Source organism: Simochromis diagramma, unplaced genomic scaffold (genome assembly GCF_900408965.1).
Source record: "Simochromis diagramma unplaced genomic scaffold, fSimDia1.1 OVJJ01000717.1, whole genome shotgun sequence".
In the NCBI taxonomy this organism is placed as follows: Eukaryota; Metazoa; Chordata; class Actinopteri; order Cichliformes; family Cichlidae; genus Simochromis; species Simochromis diagramma.
Genome location: NW_024387503.1, coordinates 70,486 through 89,736, shown reverse-complemented (window position 1 = coordinate 89,736; position 19,251 = coordinate 70,486). Strand labels below are relative to the sequence as shown.

The following is a 19,251-nucleotide window of genomic DNA, read 5'->3' as shown; positions in this document are numbered from 1 at the left end:
TCCACATTTTGGGTTATTAGACCAAAATACTCAATTTTGCTCTACAAGGGCCTGATATCCACTTACAAGGACATTATACTGCTACTATTCTATCGAAATTTTAAACAAATATCCTCATATGTGGCTCTCATTTTTCTTAGAAACAAAAATTAGGTTAAAAAAAAATCTGATAATTCTTTGTTTTTACATTCATCAGGTCCCAATCAGCCCAAACATCAAAGAGAAATTAAAAATGCATGCCGTGGAAGAGTTGGGTCTTAGGAGGTTAACTGAACATTAGGGGTGCAACGATACTCGTATCGATATTGAACCGTTCGATACAGTGCTTTCGGTTCGGTATGCATATGTATCGAACAATACAAAATTTATTTTATCAACTTTCCTTCTGACAATGCTGTCTGTGTTGAGCGCTCAGTGGATCTGCGCTCGACAGTGCAGCCTAGGCGGAGTAGTCGAACGCAGATTCACTGAGCACAGGGCAAGCTAGCGAGACAGAAGTTAAGCTCTCCTTGCAACATGGCAAATTGAACCTCCCCCACCCCCACCCTCATTCAGATCTGGCGTTTGGAACTATTTTGGTTTTCATGTGATGTATGACCCTGAAGGTAAGCGCGTCATGGAATAAAGTAAAACAGTATGTTGGATGTGCCACGCAATGCTCAATTACATGGGTGGGAACTAGTGTGTTAGCGCAGTTAGCTCGTTAACGTGTTGGCCGTCCAGCCCCATGCACGGGGCGATCCGCGGTAGCTCGTTAACGGAGATTTGCCGTGTTGTGGCGTTAACGTCATTTCAACGAGATTAACGCTGACAGCACTAGTGGGAACACAGTGAATATGACTGCACATTTACTCCGACATCATCCTAGTGCAAAGACAAGTGGAAGCAGACAAAAACAACAAGCAGGCATGCTACAAACTTGACCCGAGTCATTTAGACAGCCGTTAGCACATGATTCTCCTTATGGGGACCTGATATGTTTAATATGCTGCTGAGAATATAGCCCAGAAGAAGCGTATAGTATAGCTTTTATTTTGGAAAGAGCCATTTCTCTGTAATAAACTCTCTTTTCCAAAGATGAGTGATTCCTCAATCAGATACAGGGCTCGCAAAATCGCTAGCCCCAGGATGTCGGGCTAGCGATTTTTCCAGTCGGGCTACCAAAATCTATCTCTGCCCTGCCCGTTGGGCTATCGTAGGAAGGAAAAATATATGTCAATGCTTTTGCATTCTTTCGAAATGTCATTTTAAGAAAAGGCCCCCATTAGAACCCATGAGAAATGCAAGAAATGCATTATTGCTCAGTCTGCAATATCTTTCCCAGAACAAACACCAATTGCAAATAACATACTAAAAATAAACCTGAAAAATCTGTTTAGAACAGCGTACTATACAAAGAGTGAACTACCACTGGCAAAATTTGGCAGTCTTTGCAAACTTCAAAAAGCAAATGGCCTAGATCTTGGTTCCACTTGCCTCTTACCGTGACTTCAGTGGAAATTTCAAATTCTGATCTGACACAGACTGATTCATGTCCTACACAGTTCTTACAAGTTCATAGAAATTTCTGTTCAATTAGAACCAAGTATTTGAGTTGATGATTGTAATTTTTATACAATGTTGTAATTTGTTTTTCAACAATTTTTTGATTAATGTTTTGTTTCCTTTACAATATTATACTTTAATGTATAATATTGTAAAGGAAACAAAACAGGAAATAAAACATCAATCAAAAATTGCTCTCTTTTTTATTCAGGCTACTTAATTTATTTTGGGCTACCAAAAACTGAAGAGTCCCTGCCCGAAGGGCTACCAGGGATTTTGAAATTTTGCGAGCCCTGAGATATATTTATTTATTTTTATTACTTTTTTGTTTCAGCAACATTAAATTTAAAAACTGTACTTTTGAGTTAAAATATATATTTATAATTTTAATAAATGACAAATTAAAAAGGCATGAACATTTTTTTTTTGTATCGAAAAAATATCGAACCGTGACACCAAAGTATCGAGCCGAACCGAACCGTGAATTTTGTGTATCATTGCACCCCTACTGAACATATGTGTTGTCACCTAAAAGGATACTTTATTATTCTTTATTCTTATTTATCTCATACTTGAACTTCACATGGACATCTTTCTAATCCAACTTTCTTTTGCTGGCTGTGCTTAGCAAACAGAAGCTTTGATTATCAGGTGTGTGTGTTGGATTTTAAATAATCGTGTTTATTTAACTGTGGGAAGCCAAAATCATGTGCGGCCCTACTTGCACATATAAAGCAAGTAGGGCCGCACAGGTGGGAAAAGCCTCCAGTTGATCCAAAATGCTGACAGGGACTAAAAAGAGAGAGCAGGAGTTTTTCCCTTCCCGATGTTGCCAATTGCTTACTCACAGTGGGTGATCTCACTGTTGGGTGTCCCAGTATAATATTATGAATTGCAGGGTCCAAAATATCTAATATAAAACACCTAATAAGATCATTAATAACATGATTCAAATTTGATAATTTGTGGATATTAAAAATGTAAAGTTTTGATAAGAATGGGTTTATTAATGGAAATGCACTTCACGGGTGATTCTTTGTTTAGGCAGTGTTACTCTTCAAACAGACGATGGTATGCCATTAGAAGATTTAATTATGAGACAAAAAGCATTTAGGGTCTGGGGTTTTCCTCCTTTCTACTTTGCCTGATTAAGCTGAAATAATCCATTGCCTGCCATGGGATTGGTGAATATAGCTACTGTGTGGGTGTGGACGGCGTCATGTTTCTGACAGTTTGCAGATGGACGGATTACACGTCAAGTCAGGTACCATTAGAAGCTGGACGAGCAGGAGAAATGGAGAGTCACAGTGGCTAAATATAGGAGGGATCAGTGGCCACTAAGTCATCTTGCTGGCCATTCATTATGGCTGTCAACCAACCGAAGCAGCTTCTGGACCCAAAATCAGCAAAAACACTCAGCCGTGCACACACACATGCACACACTCTTACATAATCCTGTTCTAATGAGTTAAAAGCTAAAGCCCTTGATAAAGAACAAATAATATTCAGCTCCTTCCAGTTCCTCTTATTCTATCATTTATCAATACATTGAAATGGTTTCCATCATAAAAAATAATCAGGAAGTAAATTCAAGGACAAAGGTTTGGTGTGAGATTAGAAGGGAACACAAAACACCCATCAACGTTTACTCTGCACATAACCAGTCATACTTCCTTTACTGTAATGCAACATGGACCTAGAGTATGTTTAGCACAATGATCATGGTAACATGGCCTAATTTCAAATAATAAGGTCAGCATACTGAGCATATGTGTAACTAATCCATGTGAGCCTAAAGTTTCCACAGTTGTTTTCTACTTTGGATTGTCACAGATCACATCAGCCATGCAGCTGTGGCTGTTTAAAACTTGCATTTTTATAATCTTCTAATTCACAAACTCTTTAGGCCTTGAGACAAGCATTAATGCCACATTTTAGGGGGAAAAAGCAAAAAGAGAGAGACTCAGAAACAAACACATAGACTGTGATGATGAAGTACTCACACATGAGCAGCATAAGCCGACAATAGCCAAGGACTCCAAGATGCCGGCAGTGCCAACAATCCAGGTAAGGCGCAGAAACAGGATGACCCCCAGAATATTCTGGAGGCATGGGAGGTAGACACCCATGAACGTCCCCATCTGAGGGCTCTGTAAGGCAGGAAGGGCAGGGGGAGGATTTGGGAGAGAAGCGACAAAGCAGAAGATGAGAAAACATTAAAAATATTTGTGTTTGATGGAAGGAGTGATTAAGGATATGACAACAGAGGAAAGAAGTGAAAACTGCTGTGCAAACTGAAAACTGCTGAAACCCTTACAGCCATAAATAAAACGATTAAAAAACATCACCAGAGACAAAGAAGCAGAAGCAAAGAGGGAAATAAAGACAGAGTGTAAAAGAAAGTACACATTATTAAACACTGTATAAGTCAAAACCACTACCCCAAAAGTACAACTGACTTCCATCTTATTCCTTGCAAGGAATGGTATTTTCACAACAACAAGCAGAAAGACCGCAGGGAGAATGACAGGCCTACCCACCATCTAACTCCAAATGTAAGATACTCGTCCCACTTTTTCAGGCAAAGAGGTGCAAGAATGCCAAGAATGGCATCCACTTCTTTCTTTAGTAAGATGCTCCTAAAAGCCAGTGGGAGGTGCTCAAGGCCCATTTCTACACATTGGGACGAGATGGGGCAACTGGGATGTGACCCAGGCTGTGGTTACAAAAGCATGGCAGCACTGTGGAAACTACTCTTTTCAAAGAATGACAAAACAAAAGCATCGAAGGAGAGGCTGAAGGAAAGGCTTGTGCTGGACTGGTGATGGTGTTTATCAGAATTTTATCTTTGAAATGAGCCTGACCCTGCCTCTTCTTCTTGTTTACTTGGCAAAATCTGTTTTTCACTGTAGCCGTTTCACAAAACGAAATGTTGACTCAGTGACTAAACAGACTTCCTCTAAGCAGTAATACACACACGCATATTAATAATAATAAAATTTTTTTCTGAGGAACAAAAAAGTTTTAAGAGATGTATTAAAGATGGAAAAGCACAGAGAAGTTGAGAGAACAAAAACAAACAGCGGTGGCTTCATCGGTCAAAGACCTGGTTATATAATGACAGGTCAGCAGATTTAAAAGAACAACTGTTAATATGCAACTGTACATTACCATGTATGTAATGCATGCAAACACAAACTAAAAGCTCCACTACAGTGTGTGCTTCTTTACCTTAACAGCCTTCTTCTTTGGGCCCTCATCGTCATCAGCCTCCTCGTGCTCTTGTGCACCCTGTGAGAGATTGGTGTAGTTTGCGAGTTTACTGAGGAAGGATGACACCATGGGGTTGCTGTCCATTTCCTCCTGCAATAAAGAAACTCATCTTTAACAGCTAAACAGCAGCAGTCTTGTACAAATGACCTTTTCAAAATGACATTCAGTGGGAGCTTTTATGCTCATTTCAGGCTCAAAACTGTTATAGCTGAACTTTACTAGCAGCCTTGTATGATTTGTTTTTCAAAATCATTCCTTTAGATCTTATACTGGGCTTTAGTGCAGCCAGTGCATCTACTGTCTTCATTTTAAGCCATCTACCTTCTGACTGGCTGAATACTAAAAGAAAAGAATAGGCTGGTGGGGCTTTCATGCTCACAGACAGAGCCGTGTACCTGAGAAGCATATTCAGGAAATCTGCTCTCATTAAGTTCATACAGAGCCAAGAGTAGAAACAGAAAGTATGTTTCAGAGCAGCCTGATGCTTGAACTTTGGGCTTGCAGGAATTATATGTTCATATATATCACATCAAGGAAAAACTTCAAAGTTTAATTTGGCCTTTTGATGGGCAGTTATCGCATGAAGTCTTCCATTTGCAAAACAAACTGTGCAAAATTTTGTATTTTCATCCATTCAAAGCATATTTGAAAAGCATTCCTGGATCAACTTCAGAACCAAAAGCCGCGGCTGTCTTATTGATTCTACACAAGCGCCAGTGACCACAGAGCAACAAGGTCCGCCAAATGGCAGAGGCAAGCAGCAGGCAAAGGTTCAGCTGAATGGAGTTAAATGAATGTACCAGTTTTTATGGCAAATAAACTTCTTAACTGACACATTGTTGAGCTAAGGGTAAATTGGTGCTTTTACCTCTGCGAGTTTCTATTTATTTAGTTCACCACAACTTAGACTGTTGTTCCAGCATACTTGGCATTAATGAATGGTTTGAGCTTCACAGACTAGCTCCAACTTAGGCTGCAGATAAGGTTCAGGCAGGGTTCTGGTGAATTTATAGTTTTTACTGTGGAGTTTGGGCTTTCTCCTTCCCAGCCTAAGCACAGTCACATTTCCTTGTGTAGTGGAACACACTCCTTGGCTTGTGAAATGATAGCGACATCCACATGATGATGTTGGGCAGTTACCTCAAAAAGTGCCATGTTGGTGCCATCGTAGCTGTTGCCTTTGTCGTCTGTGTTGTTGATAAAAGGACTGTTTTCCTTTGGGACTCCATCACCTGTAGAAACACAGTTTTCTCGTTATGTGAAATGCAGAGGAGATTTAACACATCGTGTAACCAAAACTCAATATAACCAGTGACTGGAAAACAATTGCTGTAAGAACCACAGTACATAATAATGCTGTTCATGGATCTTCATCCTGACAATGTTCAGTGGAAGTAAAGAAAACTTCAGCTGGTTGCTTATGCAAATCATTATCACATATTTCCATTTGTAAGGCGTTCCTCTTCTTATATCCAAGAACTTCCTGACAGTTTGGTTGACTCAGTGAATTCAAAATAAAGGGGACTGCCACAAATGTCATGTCACCACGCTGGTAGCAGAAAAACATTGAATGGGAGAAGCCAGAAAGATCTTTTAAGAAGACAATGAAACTATTCTCCACTAGTAAAGCTATTGCAGATGGTGTTATCTCTGAAAAAATATGATAAATTACCTTGGACAAGTACTTATACCAAGTAGGGCTGGGCCATATCATACCGTTCACGGTAATACCGGTATAATGTTGGGCAATGATAAGAAAATGAAATATCAGGATAGAATATGGGTAAAACACGCATTCGCAGTGCCTTTGTTTTCATACGCACATGGCGGAAAAAGCACGGCGGCGAGAGAGAATGAGAAGGGCAAAAGCGGATCGTTGAATGAAACAGATGAACCAGAATTGGTTTGTAAAAATGCTGCAACTTCAGTGGTGTGGAACTGGTTTAGCTTTCGTCCATCAGATACACAACAAAGCACTATTTTTGGTAGAGCATGCTAGTGGGGCATCGTTATTAGCGAGTGTTTTGGAAAATACGGCGCACTTAAAATCAATCCTTTGATTTTTCTGAAAATCGACAGTGTCCCTTATAATCCCGTGTACCTTATGTATGAATTCTGGTTGTGTTTACTGACCTCAAAACTATTTTATGTACACGGCGACTTTGCTAAGCTACAAAGCCGCACCGCTTGATGGATTGTCGGAGCATTACGGCTATCGTAGGCAGGAGCCTTGCAGAGTGATACGTACTGTGCTTCAACATAATATTACCGTATTGTGTGTGTATAACCTCTTTTTAAGTTTTGTGGATATTATACATGGTTATGCTGAGGATATGTTGGCCAGTTTCCACTGGAAACGCCTTTTGGTTAAACTGTCAGCAAGGAATTTGCATTTGCACTGTTAATTTTTTATATAACTTTAATGCACATAAAAAAGCTGCTTGTTTAAGTGAAAATACATTGATGTTGTTGTTTTTTTTTGCACTAAAAAAGTTGTGGAGTTGTAAAGGATTTTTTCTAGTGTCAATTATATCGTCAGTTATATCATTATCTCAAATTTTCAAATGTATATCGTGATAAATATTTTTGGTCATATCGCCCTGCTCTAATTCCAAGACATCTCGTCCATGTAATATCTAAAGTTGTTAAACGGAGGTCATTATTCAGTTCATTATTCAAAAAGTTCATTATTTGCTGAGGTGATCCCTGAAGATGTCTAAAGGAGGTTTTTTTTTTTTTGGAACAGGTTCAAAAATAAGACTCGAATTTTGTTTGACAGTACAGTCTATTAGAACACGCCTGTAACCATCCATCCTGAGGACGGGGCAAGGTTTGTATTTTCATCCTACTGAAAAAAAACAATCCAACAGGTGGACGTGATTCCATCTAAAATTAATACATTACTTGCTATATTCAGTGACTCCTGCTAACAATTGTTATCTGATGTAATCAGTCTTATTTCTTTTTTGGACATACACTAAACCCACTTTGGCGTCATGCATCTGACTCTCACATCATTGCATTTTTAATAACCCACATCATGGTGATGAGATATCCATAAATAATTTATACCTAAACTAGAAATTAAGTCTTACTCTGTAAGTGCAAGTTAGCAAAGGACAGTGAGAATATAGATGGAAAGACTAATATCAAAGACATTACTACAGATCACACAAAACATATTTCGTATTCTTAAAAATACATAACAGTGCAACCAAGAGTTGTGTTGGATATTTTCTCACTGAAAATACAACACAAGTATTGGTTCCCATGTTTTTCCTCATCAAGATTAATAACACTGGTTATTTTATGGTCTGTAGCAGAGGTTTTTGAAACACGCTGTCTTTCCTCTGTGTCTACTTTGTCAACTGCATGATGAATCTTGTAGTTGTTCTGTATTACCCACAGCGACCCAGCCGTCTTCAGAAGGGACATTCTAGCACCAAGCTGAGAACCACGTCTTTGCTGCTTGGGCTGACAAACTACACAGCAATGCACGGAACCAAACTTTTTGAATGAACGGACACCTTAGAGCGCAGGGTGTGATGGTGTGTGAAATCCAGATAAATGTGATAAATAAAGATCATCTCAGAGAGAGAGAATGTGTGAGTGTGTGTGCGTGCCATTCCATTAGTTTAATTTGCAGGTAATTACATTATAGTGTCAGAAATATTAAAGTGAGGAGGAGTGAACAGACGTTTAAGCAGTTGAAGTCTGCTGTGCAGAGACTAAAACAGTCAAAAATAGGTTGTGTGTTTATGACCAATAAAACGCTATAAATAAAGTCCAATGAGGCAAAAAATGAAGCAATAAATATGAGCTTCAAATGGAACTCAAGAAAAATAAACAGAGGTGTCGTGTGTAGAGTTCATACCAACGCACCCACGCAGAACAAACCCACGACAGAAAACAGAAAAATTAAGTGGACAACTCCTTTATATCCCGACACAAAAAATGCAGCAAACTATGTTTTTCACAAAAAGCCACACCACTTCAAATGCTGCTTTCATGCATGCACACATAAACTGAGGTCAATTCTATCTGGGCGAAGACTATGCAAGTGACAACTGGAGTCTTTTTAAGCACTCCAGCTCATTAGTTTTAACTTCAAAGAAGTTAAAGGGTCACAAATTGATCACTTTTAAAAAAGAAGATGCTTATATTTTAATACAGAGGTAAAAGATGAATTGATGTTATTAAATTATGCAGGAAAGCAGAAGATCTGCTTATATTTGGCATTTTTTAACTGAAACATGCAAAGGTCAGTATTAATACTGAGTGGTTCAAATGTAAATATGTGTAAATAAAGTTGCTGTTTGAAGCTCCACAGTATAAAATGAGACTATTCTACTTAAAAATAACACAACTGTCTGTGATGAGCCTATCCAGAGCAAAACAGCTGAAGTTTAAACACTGGCCCAAAAATAAGTGCACTGCATCTCTCCACCTGTTTAGATTGATAGTTCGCAACCAGTCAGTGCTGGGCCTCTTCCATTCATCAGCAGCCAGAGCTGCCTACTGCAGAGGGGATTTCACGAGTAACTTTTGCTGCTTGATCCAGCTGCTGGGGGAATAAGAGGCTTGTAGAGTGGCTTAGCCCGTTGGTAATCACAGAGAAAGTCATTACGTCCTTGTACTGTGACACTCTGTAAAAGAGTGTTCTATGTGGGACAGCACGTAGAGAACATCAGGGAGGGACACAATATTTCACAGAGTGTGGGATGAATGAATTTAAGGCAAAGCATGAAGCAAGTGCAGGTAAAGGTGAGTCAGCCTTAGCCAGTCATCACTTAGCTATTCTTTTCAGTGCTACACGCCACCGGTAATCATTGTCTTAAATGACTCTGGCTAAATCCTCTTTGAGACCAGGCAGCAGGCTAAAACTGTCAATGTTTCCAAATCAGGTGAGGTTTCTGTTTTAAGTCCATATGTAAATTGGTTAAGACGTCAGTCAGGAAGTGAAGAGAACCGTTCACCTGTCCTCAAGTGAAGGAAGGATCTTTGGTAATACAATCCCACGCTGCACTTAAGACACCCTAATGGACTTTTCAAAGGCATCTAATTTCTCTAATATACAGGTATCAAGCCATGATTGTTTTATGAAGTACTTTCAACGTCAAGAATGTTCAGGATTTTTTGTGATCTGAAAAGTGTAAAATAGCTATGAATGTTTGAATACACAATAAAGACGGTGAGTTGATTTATCAGTTTAACTGCATGGTTGTAGCTTTCCGAACGATGTTATCTGCAGCGCGTGAAGTGATGTCTTTAAGGTTATTTAATAAAAACAATATAAATAAAAACTATCAAGGGGCTTTACCCCTTCTTTACTACAAGCCAACAGAAACCAGAGAGACTTTCTGCATTATTATAAAAACTTTTGTTCATTTATGCATCCATTTTTCTTTGCTTCTTTATCTGGATCACATTGTTGTGTCCGACATGAATACTGATGTCATCTGTTAATTAAATCTGCAATCTCATGCTCCTTTGTTCTAAAAATATCTCAACTAGTCTGTGTGGGGCGACAAATTTGTCTCACCCTGAGGTGATCGAATCCTCCGGTGACCTTAAGACGCACTTCAACATCCTAAACGAAGAAAAAGTGCCAGGTGCCACAAACCCCCCATACTGCAATTGCTGCAGTGATTGTTGCAGTGGATTATTTAGTGGAGGAAGGGGCGGATCACAGGGACAAATACGGGGGGATTCAACAGAAGATGAAGATTATCTGCACATGTCCCTCTGTCTTAAGTATAATCTGGAATGGTTTAGCGCAAATGTCACTGTATGTGTGTGAGTGTGCTTGCATGGAGGGGTCCACAGGCACATGGTTGAGATTCACATATCGCCATGGTGTGAACAGATGTTGGCCTCTGTTCACATTGCAGAAGTTGCCATCTACCTTGGACTAATTCACCCTGCTTTCAGTGATCTTGTGTTTTTGTTTAAATATGATCAGATCCCATTTGATTGCAGTCTAATCCTAAATTTCGTGTGAATCATATCATCAACCATATCATAAAGAAACAAATAAGCAAAAGTCTTGTTCTGGTTCTTTCCTCTTTATTTTTGCCTGAAACTAAAGCATCATGATGACTGTAGTGTTTCAAATGAGCTTTATAAATAAACCTGCCTTGCCCCAAACTACCCCTTTGTTTGGGTAATCATTCCACCAAGATTATTAACCATCCTGCTTTGCTGATGCAAAGTCCTTACATCATCTGTTCTCAAGTCAGCTCAAGATTGCTGATGGTGCACTGCAATCTAGTTCAAAAGGAGCAAAGGATATAAATGTTTGCAAATATGCACCTGTGAGGAAAAAGCCAGCCAGTGCTACATGTAAAAAAAAAAAAAGAAGAAGAAGGAATGTGGACACATGAATAACCAGATCAGCAGTTTACAGTGAAGTGTCAAAGCAAAGGTTATAGCATGTCAAACAAAGGACACACACGGTTATGCTCAGCTGATATTCCCCGTCTGGATGCTCCTCTTATGATTATCCATTTATGTAACCATAGTAGCCCCTAAACACACATTCATCTCGCCCAGCATTAGAGGATTAAACCAAACAAAACCAACATCAGTGTCCAACCTTCACTATATTTAAATAATCACAGCAAAGAAAGCAAGAGTCTCCTGCCAACCATAGCCTAAAAACTGCTCCTGCCTGATCTTTTCACTGTGTAACCCTGCCTTCATCACACAGGTCATCATTTCCAAATCTTCTGTAATGTTTACTCTCACACACTCATTAATCCCCCCTCATTTCCGTCCAGAACAAGCAGATGTTTTCATCCAAACAGGCAGTATCTGAACCAAACATACTACGAGGCAGCAAAAAAAAGCAGATACAGCAGACAGAACATGTAAGGTACGTCCCGGTGAATGGAGCAGACCGGCTTGCAGTTAAAGAGCCGCATATTCAATCACAGCTGGTACAGACTAAGTAAGAGCAACCAGGTACAAGAACGTGTCCCTAACCCTGCATTAGCTCATGTTACAGCAAAACACTAAAGCTACAAATACTGCAAATGTTCAATTTGCAGTATTGAGCAGCACACTTTAAAAAGTGAGCTTTAAGTAGCAGAATTATTTGTGATGATTAGTGCAGTTTTCCCTCATACACTGATGGCAAAATGATTCAAATGTAAGAAAGAGTTTGGGATTTGAGCAATAAAAAAACATAAGGAACGAGCAGGCTGAAGCCTCTTGTGTAATGTGTGATGAATGAATGCAGGTGGGTTTGACGGTTAAAGCTGTGTGTGTTTGTGTACATGATCCACTTTTGCAGGTGCCGAGGACAGACTGCTGGTGCTATAGCGCATTACGTGACCTCAACAAATGCGACATTGCTGAAGGGCATATATAATTGGGGCTAACTAAATGGAAATATAGAAAGGTTAAATTAACCGCCTAAGTAGCAAAAACCATCATGCCCCTTATCTCCAATGCTTTCAAGGTGGACAGAAACCTTTGGCATGAGCTAAAGCTTGCTAACAACACACACTAACTGCCAAGAAAAATTTGAATCAGCTCAGGAAAAAATTATGTTTGGCTTTGTTTTGTGTTTCAGCAGTGAGATAAAATTGTATTTAAGACATTAACACTTAGTGAGAAATACATTTGAGTGCATTAGAGCTCATAAATTAATTTGAAGTGGCACACACCTACGCATGCAAGAGCAAACCTTGTGGCCACCATTACTTTTTGGATGATACTCATGAAAGCTGCAGGACACAGGAGGTTAAGAGCAGGATAAACAGAGTCCAGATGGTTACATGCTAGACTGCCCCCAACATCTGCAATTCCAAACTCATTGTTTTACATCACAGTCAGCGTTGTTACATAACAGAGTGGGATTCCCTGATTGTGCCACCGTGCTCTGCACAGTTGAAGATGGTTAGAGGCAGCTCGATGTTTCTCTCAAACAGTCAGTCGTCTTTCAGCTCGCCTCTGTTCAGAAGCCACGGCTAAAGTTAGACTCCATCAGCACTCTGCTACTTACTCCAAATATATGTGCAGGTACATTGAGGATGTGCTAATGGCTAGGCTCAGCCTCTATATTCACTGTGGTAATAAATGACCACGCATCCTATTTATAACCACTAAGCCGTCCGCTGTGATGACGCTGTAAGCTGCCTAACACTGTCGGTGTTAGCCCGTGGCTCAATGTACTATGGTGGGCAGAAAAAGACACAAAGGTTTTAAAAAAGTCAATACCGAGAGAGAATATCAGATATTCAAAAATTACAAGTCAAAAATCTATTTTTTTAGCCTGTGGTTAATGCATAAAAAAGATTCCATTACTGACCCCAAGATTAGGAAAGAGCAGAAACAAGAAGGAATTTATAATTTTATGCACTTTGCCCTTTGCTGGATGTCAGTGCATTTATTTTTAGGGAAAATTTCTAAACTCTGCTTGGGAAAGTTTGTGCCATGCTCCGCCCATCGATTCCCACACTTTACAAAAAATTGAGATTTTTGATTTTGTGAGTCTCAAAACAAAAAAAACCCAACAACAATAAAGGAGTAAAGCATCTTGATCCCTTAAATTCACACTGAATACAGAGAAAGCGAGACACTACGACCTCTGTTGAACCCAAATTTATACCTCTGAAGATATATATGCACGTTACACACTGAACCAATTCTTCACAATATAATCACAATTTATCAGTGCAGCGACCGCGGGGGTAGAAAACGGCTTTTAAGAAGGAGTGAAGATAAACTTACCCTTCTGTCGAGACCCTCCCCTGTGCTCCATCCTGAGGAGCGGGGCTAAAAAGAAGGGCGGGAAGGGGGCTGGGTTCCTAGCAGTGGTCCCTGTGAAACTCCAGTAGTACAGGGCTCAAAGTAGAAAGATATTGCCAGTGAGGTGCTGAAGTCAGGAATGCTGCCCCGAGCTGTGTGGATAACGTGAGGATCAGCTATTTCTGTGACAGTGTGTGGGTGCTTGTGTGTGTGAAAAGTGGCCTGTGACGACGACGATCAGCGACATCAGCCATGCATCACAAAGCACCCTCACCCTCCTGCTGACAGACCGGCAAGCACACATGTCCAAGTGTGTGCACACACACACATACACACCCAAGTTCTCTCACTCAACCTTGCTAAGCTACTGATCACTGTGTGTGCATGTATGAACACACACACAAAATGGGGAGGAGCAAAGAAAGCAAGCAGAGTATGCAGAAGCTTACAGTCTGGAGTAAAACAGAGAGATTGGTTTAGGTTAGTGGAGCTGGAGGAAGAAGGAAGGATGAGTCAATGTGCTCTCAGCCTCCCTCTCTCGCACACACACAGCAAAGAGGAAAGATACAAAAATCCTTTTCCCCCGTTAATAAAAAGCACATTTGTGGTGCTGACAGAGCAGAATTACCACATGCCCTCTGAAATGAGAGCTGTGCAGTACATCGTTCCGAATCGATTCGTGTTTACCGATTTAAACTACAGGTACAGGGCTGACCTCCTGCCTGACCTTCAGGGTGTCACAAACATTGCATTGATCAGCACAGTATGAGACACATTTTCATATCTTATTCAGGACATCTAATTGATGTAATGCTTTCCCTAGCCACTTACCCTAACCATGAAAAGGTTCATACCTAACCCTTAGTCTAAACATAACCATGACCTAATTGTAACCGTGACACTAAAACCATATTTTGAGCCTCTAAAATACCTTCGAACTCATGGGGACAGGCACTTTGTCCCCATAAGTGTCTGTTGTACCCCACAGGTATATAATTTTCTGTCCTCACAAAGATGTCTAAACATGTAGCAATAAAATCACCTTAATCTGTAAATTGGCTTTGGGGACCTGGGTGGGGTCACCTTCCTTTTAACCCTTATGTTGTGCTCCTGTACCCCTAGACTATGACGTAACACACACACACACACATACACACTGAGAAATTTTTTACCATAAAAACAGATGCCATTAAAATTTTTATTCCCCCCTGTATTTAATTTCTGAATTAGCAAATAACTTGTTCAGTTTTTCAGAAAGAAAAATGATCTGAAAATGATCATGCATCAATGAATATATGTAACATACTAGGGGTGCAACAATACTCGTATCGATATTGAACCGTTCGATACAGTGCTTTCGGTTCAGTACGGATATGTATCGAACAATACAAAATTTTTAATTTATTTTATCAACTTTCCTTCTGACGAGGCTGTCTGTGTTGAGCACTCAGTGGATCTGCGCTCGACAGTGCAGCCTAGGCGGAGTAGTCGAACGCAGATTCACTGAGCACAGGGCAAGCTAGCAAGACAGAAGTTAAGCTCTCCTTGCAACATGGCGAACTGAACCTCCTCCACCCTCATTCAGATGTGGCGTTTGAAACTATTTTGGTTTTCATGTGATGTATGACCTTGAAGGTAAGCGCGTCATGGACAAAAGTAAAACAGTATGTTGGATGTGCCACGCAATGCTCAATTACATTGGTGGGAACTAGTGCATTAGCGCAGTTAGCTCGTTAACGGAGATTTGCCGTGTTGTGGCGTTAACGTCATTTTAACGAGATTAACGCTGACAGCACTAGTGGGAACACAGTGAATATGACTGCACATTTACGCCGACATCATCCTAGTGCAAAGACAAGTGGAAGCAGACAAAAACAACAAGTGCGCATGCTACAAACTTGACCCGAGTCATTTAGACAGCCGTTAGCACATGATTCTCCTTATGGGGACCTGATATGTTCAATGTGCTGCTGAGAATATAGCCCAGAAGAAGCGTATAGTATAGCTTTTATTTTGGAAAGAGCCATTTCTCTGTAATAAACTCTCTTTTCCAAAGATGAGTGATTTCTCGATCAGATAGATTTATTATTTTATCCCTTTGTTGTTTCAGCAACATTAAATTTAAAAACTACTTTTGAGTTAAAATATATATTTATAATTTTAATAAATGACAAATTAAAAAGGCATGAACATTTTTTGTATCGAAAAAATATCTAACCGTGACACCAAAGTATCGAACCAAACCGTGAATTTTGTGTATCGTTGCACCCCTAATACATACATATATAAATATCTCTTTTTAACATCGGCCAACCAGAGGTGAGTGCTTTCAAAGCACCACGCTTTAGTGTCATGCATACCAAGGTTATTATCGTTAACGAAAACTAACGAAATAACGAAAACAAGAAGTGAAAAAACATTTTCGTTAACGGAAATAAAAATAAAAACAAAAAAAGGAAAACTAACTAAAACTGTAATGAGTGTTCACAAAACTAACTAAAATTAACTGAATTTATAGCAAAACTGTGTTTAGTTTTCGTTGATGTGTGTGTGTCATACAATAGTCAAGGGTGAAAATGAAGTTTAGTTTCCAGATTTATTTCTTGCTGTCTCATTATGCCAGCAGGTGGCAGTACGTTAGTCGAGTCGTCTGTGTTGCTGCTCCGTCCACGCGCAGAATCATGTCAGGAAAAGTGGGGAGAAAGCGCCAGAGTCCAATTTGGGATTACTTTGAATATGACTGTGTTTTGGATGAAGCAAGTGTCTTGTAGTGGAAAGAGACAAATTATGAGGGACATTTCTCAAGGGAAAAAAATCCCACAAACCTTAAAGTGCACTTGAAAAGCTCACACAAGAAGGCTAACCTAGCTTACCTTGAGAAGGTAAGGGAGCACATTCAACCCTCATCCCCAGAAAACAGAAGCTAACCCCAGGCAAGGCAGCGTGATGCATCCCAAGACAACAGGACTGGGATATCTACACAACTGTGTGAGTCAATTGCCTTCAAAAAGTTTATCAATTCACTTGAACCAAAGTTACGAACACCCGGTGCTGAAGAGTTAATAGTCTCATTGGGGCCAAGATATACATTTTATAGTTGCCTGGTATCAATGGTTGTTCATCTGCCCTAATTTATTTATTTATTTATTTAAAGAACCCATAGGTGGGAATGTGAGTTGTCTGTCTCTGCGTGTTAGCCCTGCGACAGACAGGCGACCTGTCCAGGGTGCAGGGTATGGTAGCTGGAATAGCAACATACCCAAGGATAAGCAGAAGAGAATGACTGATATGATGAAACTGGGATTTTGTTACACTTAATTATTGCAAACAAAACTAAAACTATAACTGAAACTAATCAAAACTAAACTGAAACTAAGGATTTTCAAAAAAATAAAAACTAAACTAAACTAGCAAACAATTGGTAAAAACTAATTAAAACTGATATAAAATTGAAAATCTGAAGTCAAAACTAAATAAAAATAAAAACTAATGAAAATTGCAAAACTATTAAAACCCTGATGCATACTTAATCTAAGATCAGGTTAAGCTAGACATCAGCTGGAAAGAGTCAAAGGTGTGCTACAGCCCCACAAACCGGACAGACAATGGCAGAAACAGCTCTGCCCCAGCTATTACCTTGAAGCCCGGTCAACCTAGAACCCTGCTGTCTTCCTTTGTACTGACTGCCCATTAATCTCTTTGTACAAGAGCATGTGAAATGGGCACTAATCACTTAACCAGATTAGGCTAATCCTGAACTTTTTATAAAACAGAAGTCAGTTGAGGCCCCAGAGTTGAGGAAGATATGGCTTTAAAGTCAGCAGGCAAAGTGAAGGTCTACTTGTGCTGTCAGATGAATCAGTAAGAATCAGATCAGTGTTGCTTGCCAGCCTTGTATACGTTAACTACTGGTCAGATTACCTGCAGAGGATCAATGTAGAGTCATCAGCCAGGGACAACTACAATACACCAGTTTAAGGAGCAGTTTGTGAATAACAACTTAAAAGGACAGAAAAAAAACACGTAGACTTCCTCGCTGTTACAAGCAGAGTTCAGTCATCTTTCAGCAGACAAAACTGAACATCTGCTGTCAGCGTCATTAAACTGGCAACGCAGAGCTTAAAGAGAGGTTATCAAATCACACAGTAAGAAGATTTTGGTCGTATCAAGCTCCACTTGGTTTGATATCAGATGGATGCTGTTACTTTGTGTGTGTGTGTGTGTGTGCGTGCGTGCGTGCGTGCGTGTGTTTAAGTGTCTCCGTGTTATATTCTAAGCCTCTAAACCTGTCAGGTAAACAAACTGCTCTGCTGGGCAACACAAAGCATGGACACGAAGGACAGAATGTGTGAACGTGTCGCATTATACACAGAGAAGACTATAGAGCGCTGTCCAAACTTAAAGCTTTAAGCTAAAAAAGCCTAAATGACCGTCTGTGATGTGAAGTCAGCAGATCCCGAATTAAACTTTTCTCAACTGTCAAGCAACGACCAATGACAGCAGACGATCCTGTTGACAAATGACAGGGTACTTCACAGGGTTACAAAAGCAAACAGAGCTGGGAACATCAATTAGTAACCAACCAACAGCTACACAAATGATGTGCAAACCTTTCTGTGAGGGCTCTCCTTAACGCTAAAGACTTCAACCGTGTAGCTGCATGTTTCTAAAAGCCAAGCATTTACATTTGTTTTCATCCTTGATCTGCAAAATTTTTCATAACTATTGTTCTTTTATGGACAAGAACAAAATCAAAATATAGTACTACTGTAGGAGGGCTGACGTAATCTTGTCCATGTTGGTTATTTTTTTTAATTTTTAATTTCTGTTAATACTCTCCCCAGTATGTAGTAGTAATACCTTTTTTTAGTCACTTTTCAAAACACTGAAGGACACCTTAGAAGCCATTAAATAACAAAATCACACTATGGATAAAAACAGTTGGAATAAACAGTAGACTTAAAAGTCAACACTGACCATAATGGGCAAGCTTAAAAAATGTTTCAATCACATATTCCCCAAATACAGGTATTCTGTTTTAGCGTTAGAAGCACTTAGACACAACCTGTCACTTCAAACAGTTACTGGAATAGATAACTGTTCACGTATTGGCTGGTTTACATGCACACTGTATTTCACACATAGCTTACAGACACTGACTTTGTGGTGATTAAATACAGCAGTTAGAAAAATCAGATGCTACTGTCACAGTCAGTCACATAGTCCGTGCCAACCATCCTCTCCTGATGAAAGGTACAAATGATCAAGTCCACTCTTCTCCAGATGGTGTCACTGTCTCACAATATGAAGCAAACAGCATGTGCTTGAAGGTGGACGTGTACATGAGAAACTGTAAATGCAATTGGTAAGACATTCTGGGATTTCATCTAGAGCCACAAAATCCTCTCTAATATCCTCCTAAGGCCACTTTAAATGTAACCAAGGTGATTTACAAGAATATTAAATGGTTGTTCTACTGCCAGCATCTGGTTCCTAGAATATGAGAATGTTCAATATGGGGGATAATGGTAGATATTTAAACTGATATTACAACAAAAGGCTGTTAATATGAAAGGATATTTTATGTATTATGTCAAAATGTGTTTGGTGAGCATCCATTACTTGCAAGGAAGGTGATGCTACATCACCAACACAGAGAAACGGTATCTTTAAAAGTAC

General features: G+C 39.7%; 1 protein-coding gene across 6 annotated transcripts in view; it reads right to left on the bottom strand.

Moving 5' to 3' along the window:
* slc12a7b (solute carrier family 12 member 7b) overlaps positions 1-19,251 on the bottom strand; it is an 84,888-nt gene that overhangs the window by 23,278 nt on the left and 42,359 nt on the right. For 5 of the 6 annotated variants that reach the window (XM_040018806.1, XM_040018807.1, XM_040018810.1 and 2 more), the window contains exons 2-4: positions 5,959-6,050; positions 4,777-4,908; positions 3,549-3,695 (exon numbers count right to left, since the gene is read on the bottom strand). In XM_040018806.1, the coding sequence (XP_039874740.1) occupies positions 3,549-3,695; positions 4,777-4,908; positions 5,959-6,050 (371 nt within the window). Of the gene's footprint in view, positions 1-3,548; positions 3,696-4,776; positions 4,909-5,958; positions 6,051-13,554; positions 14,912-19,251 lie in introns of those variants that run through there. The other variant, XM_040018811.1, reaches the window with a different exon arrangement.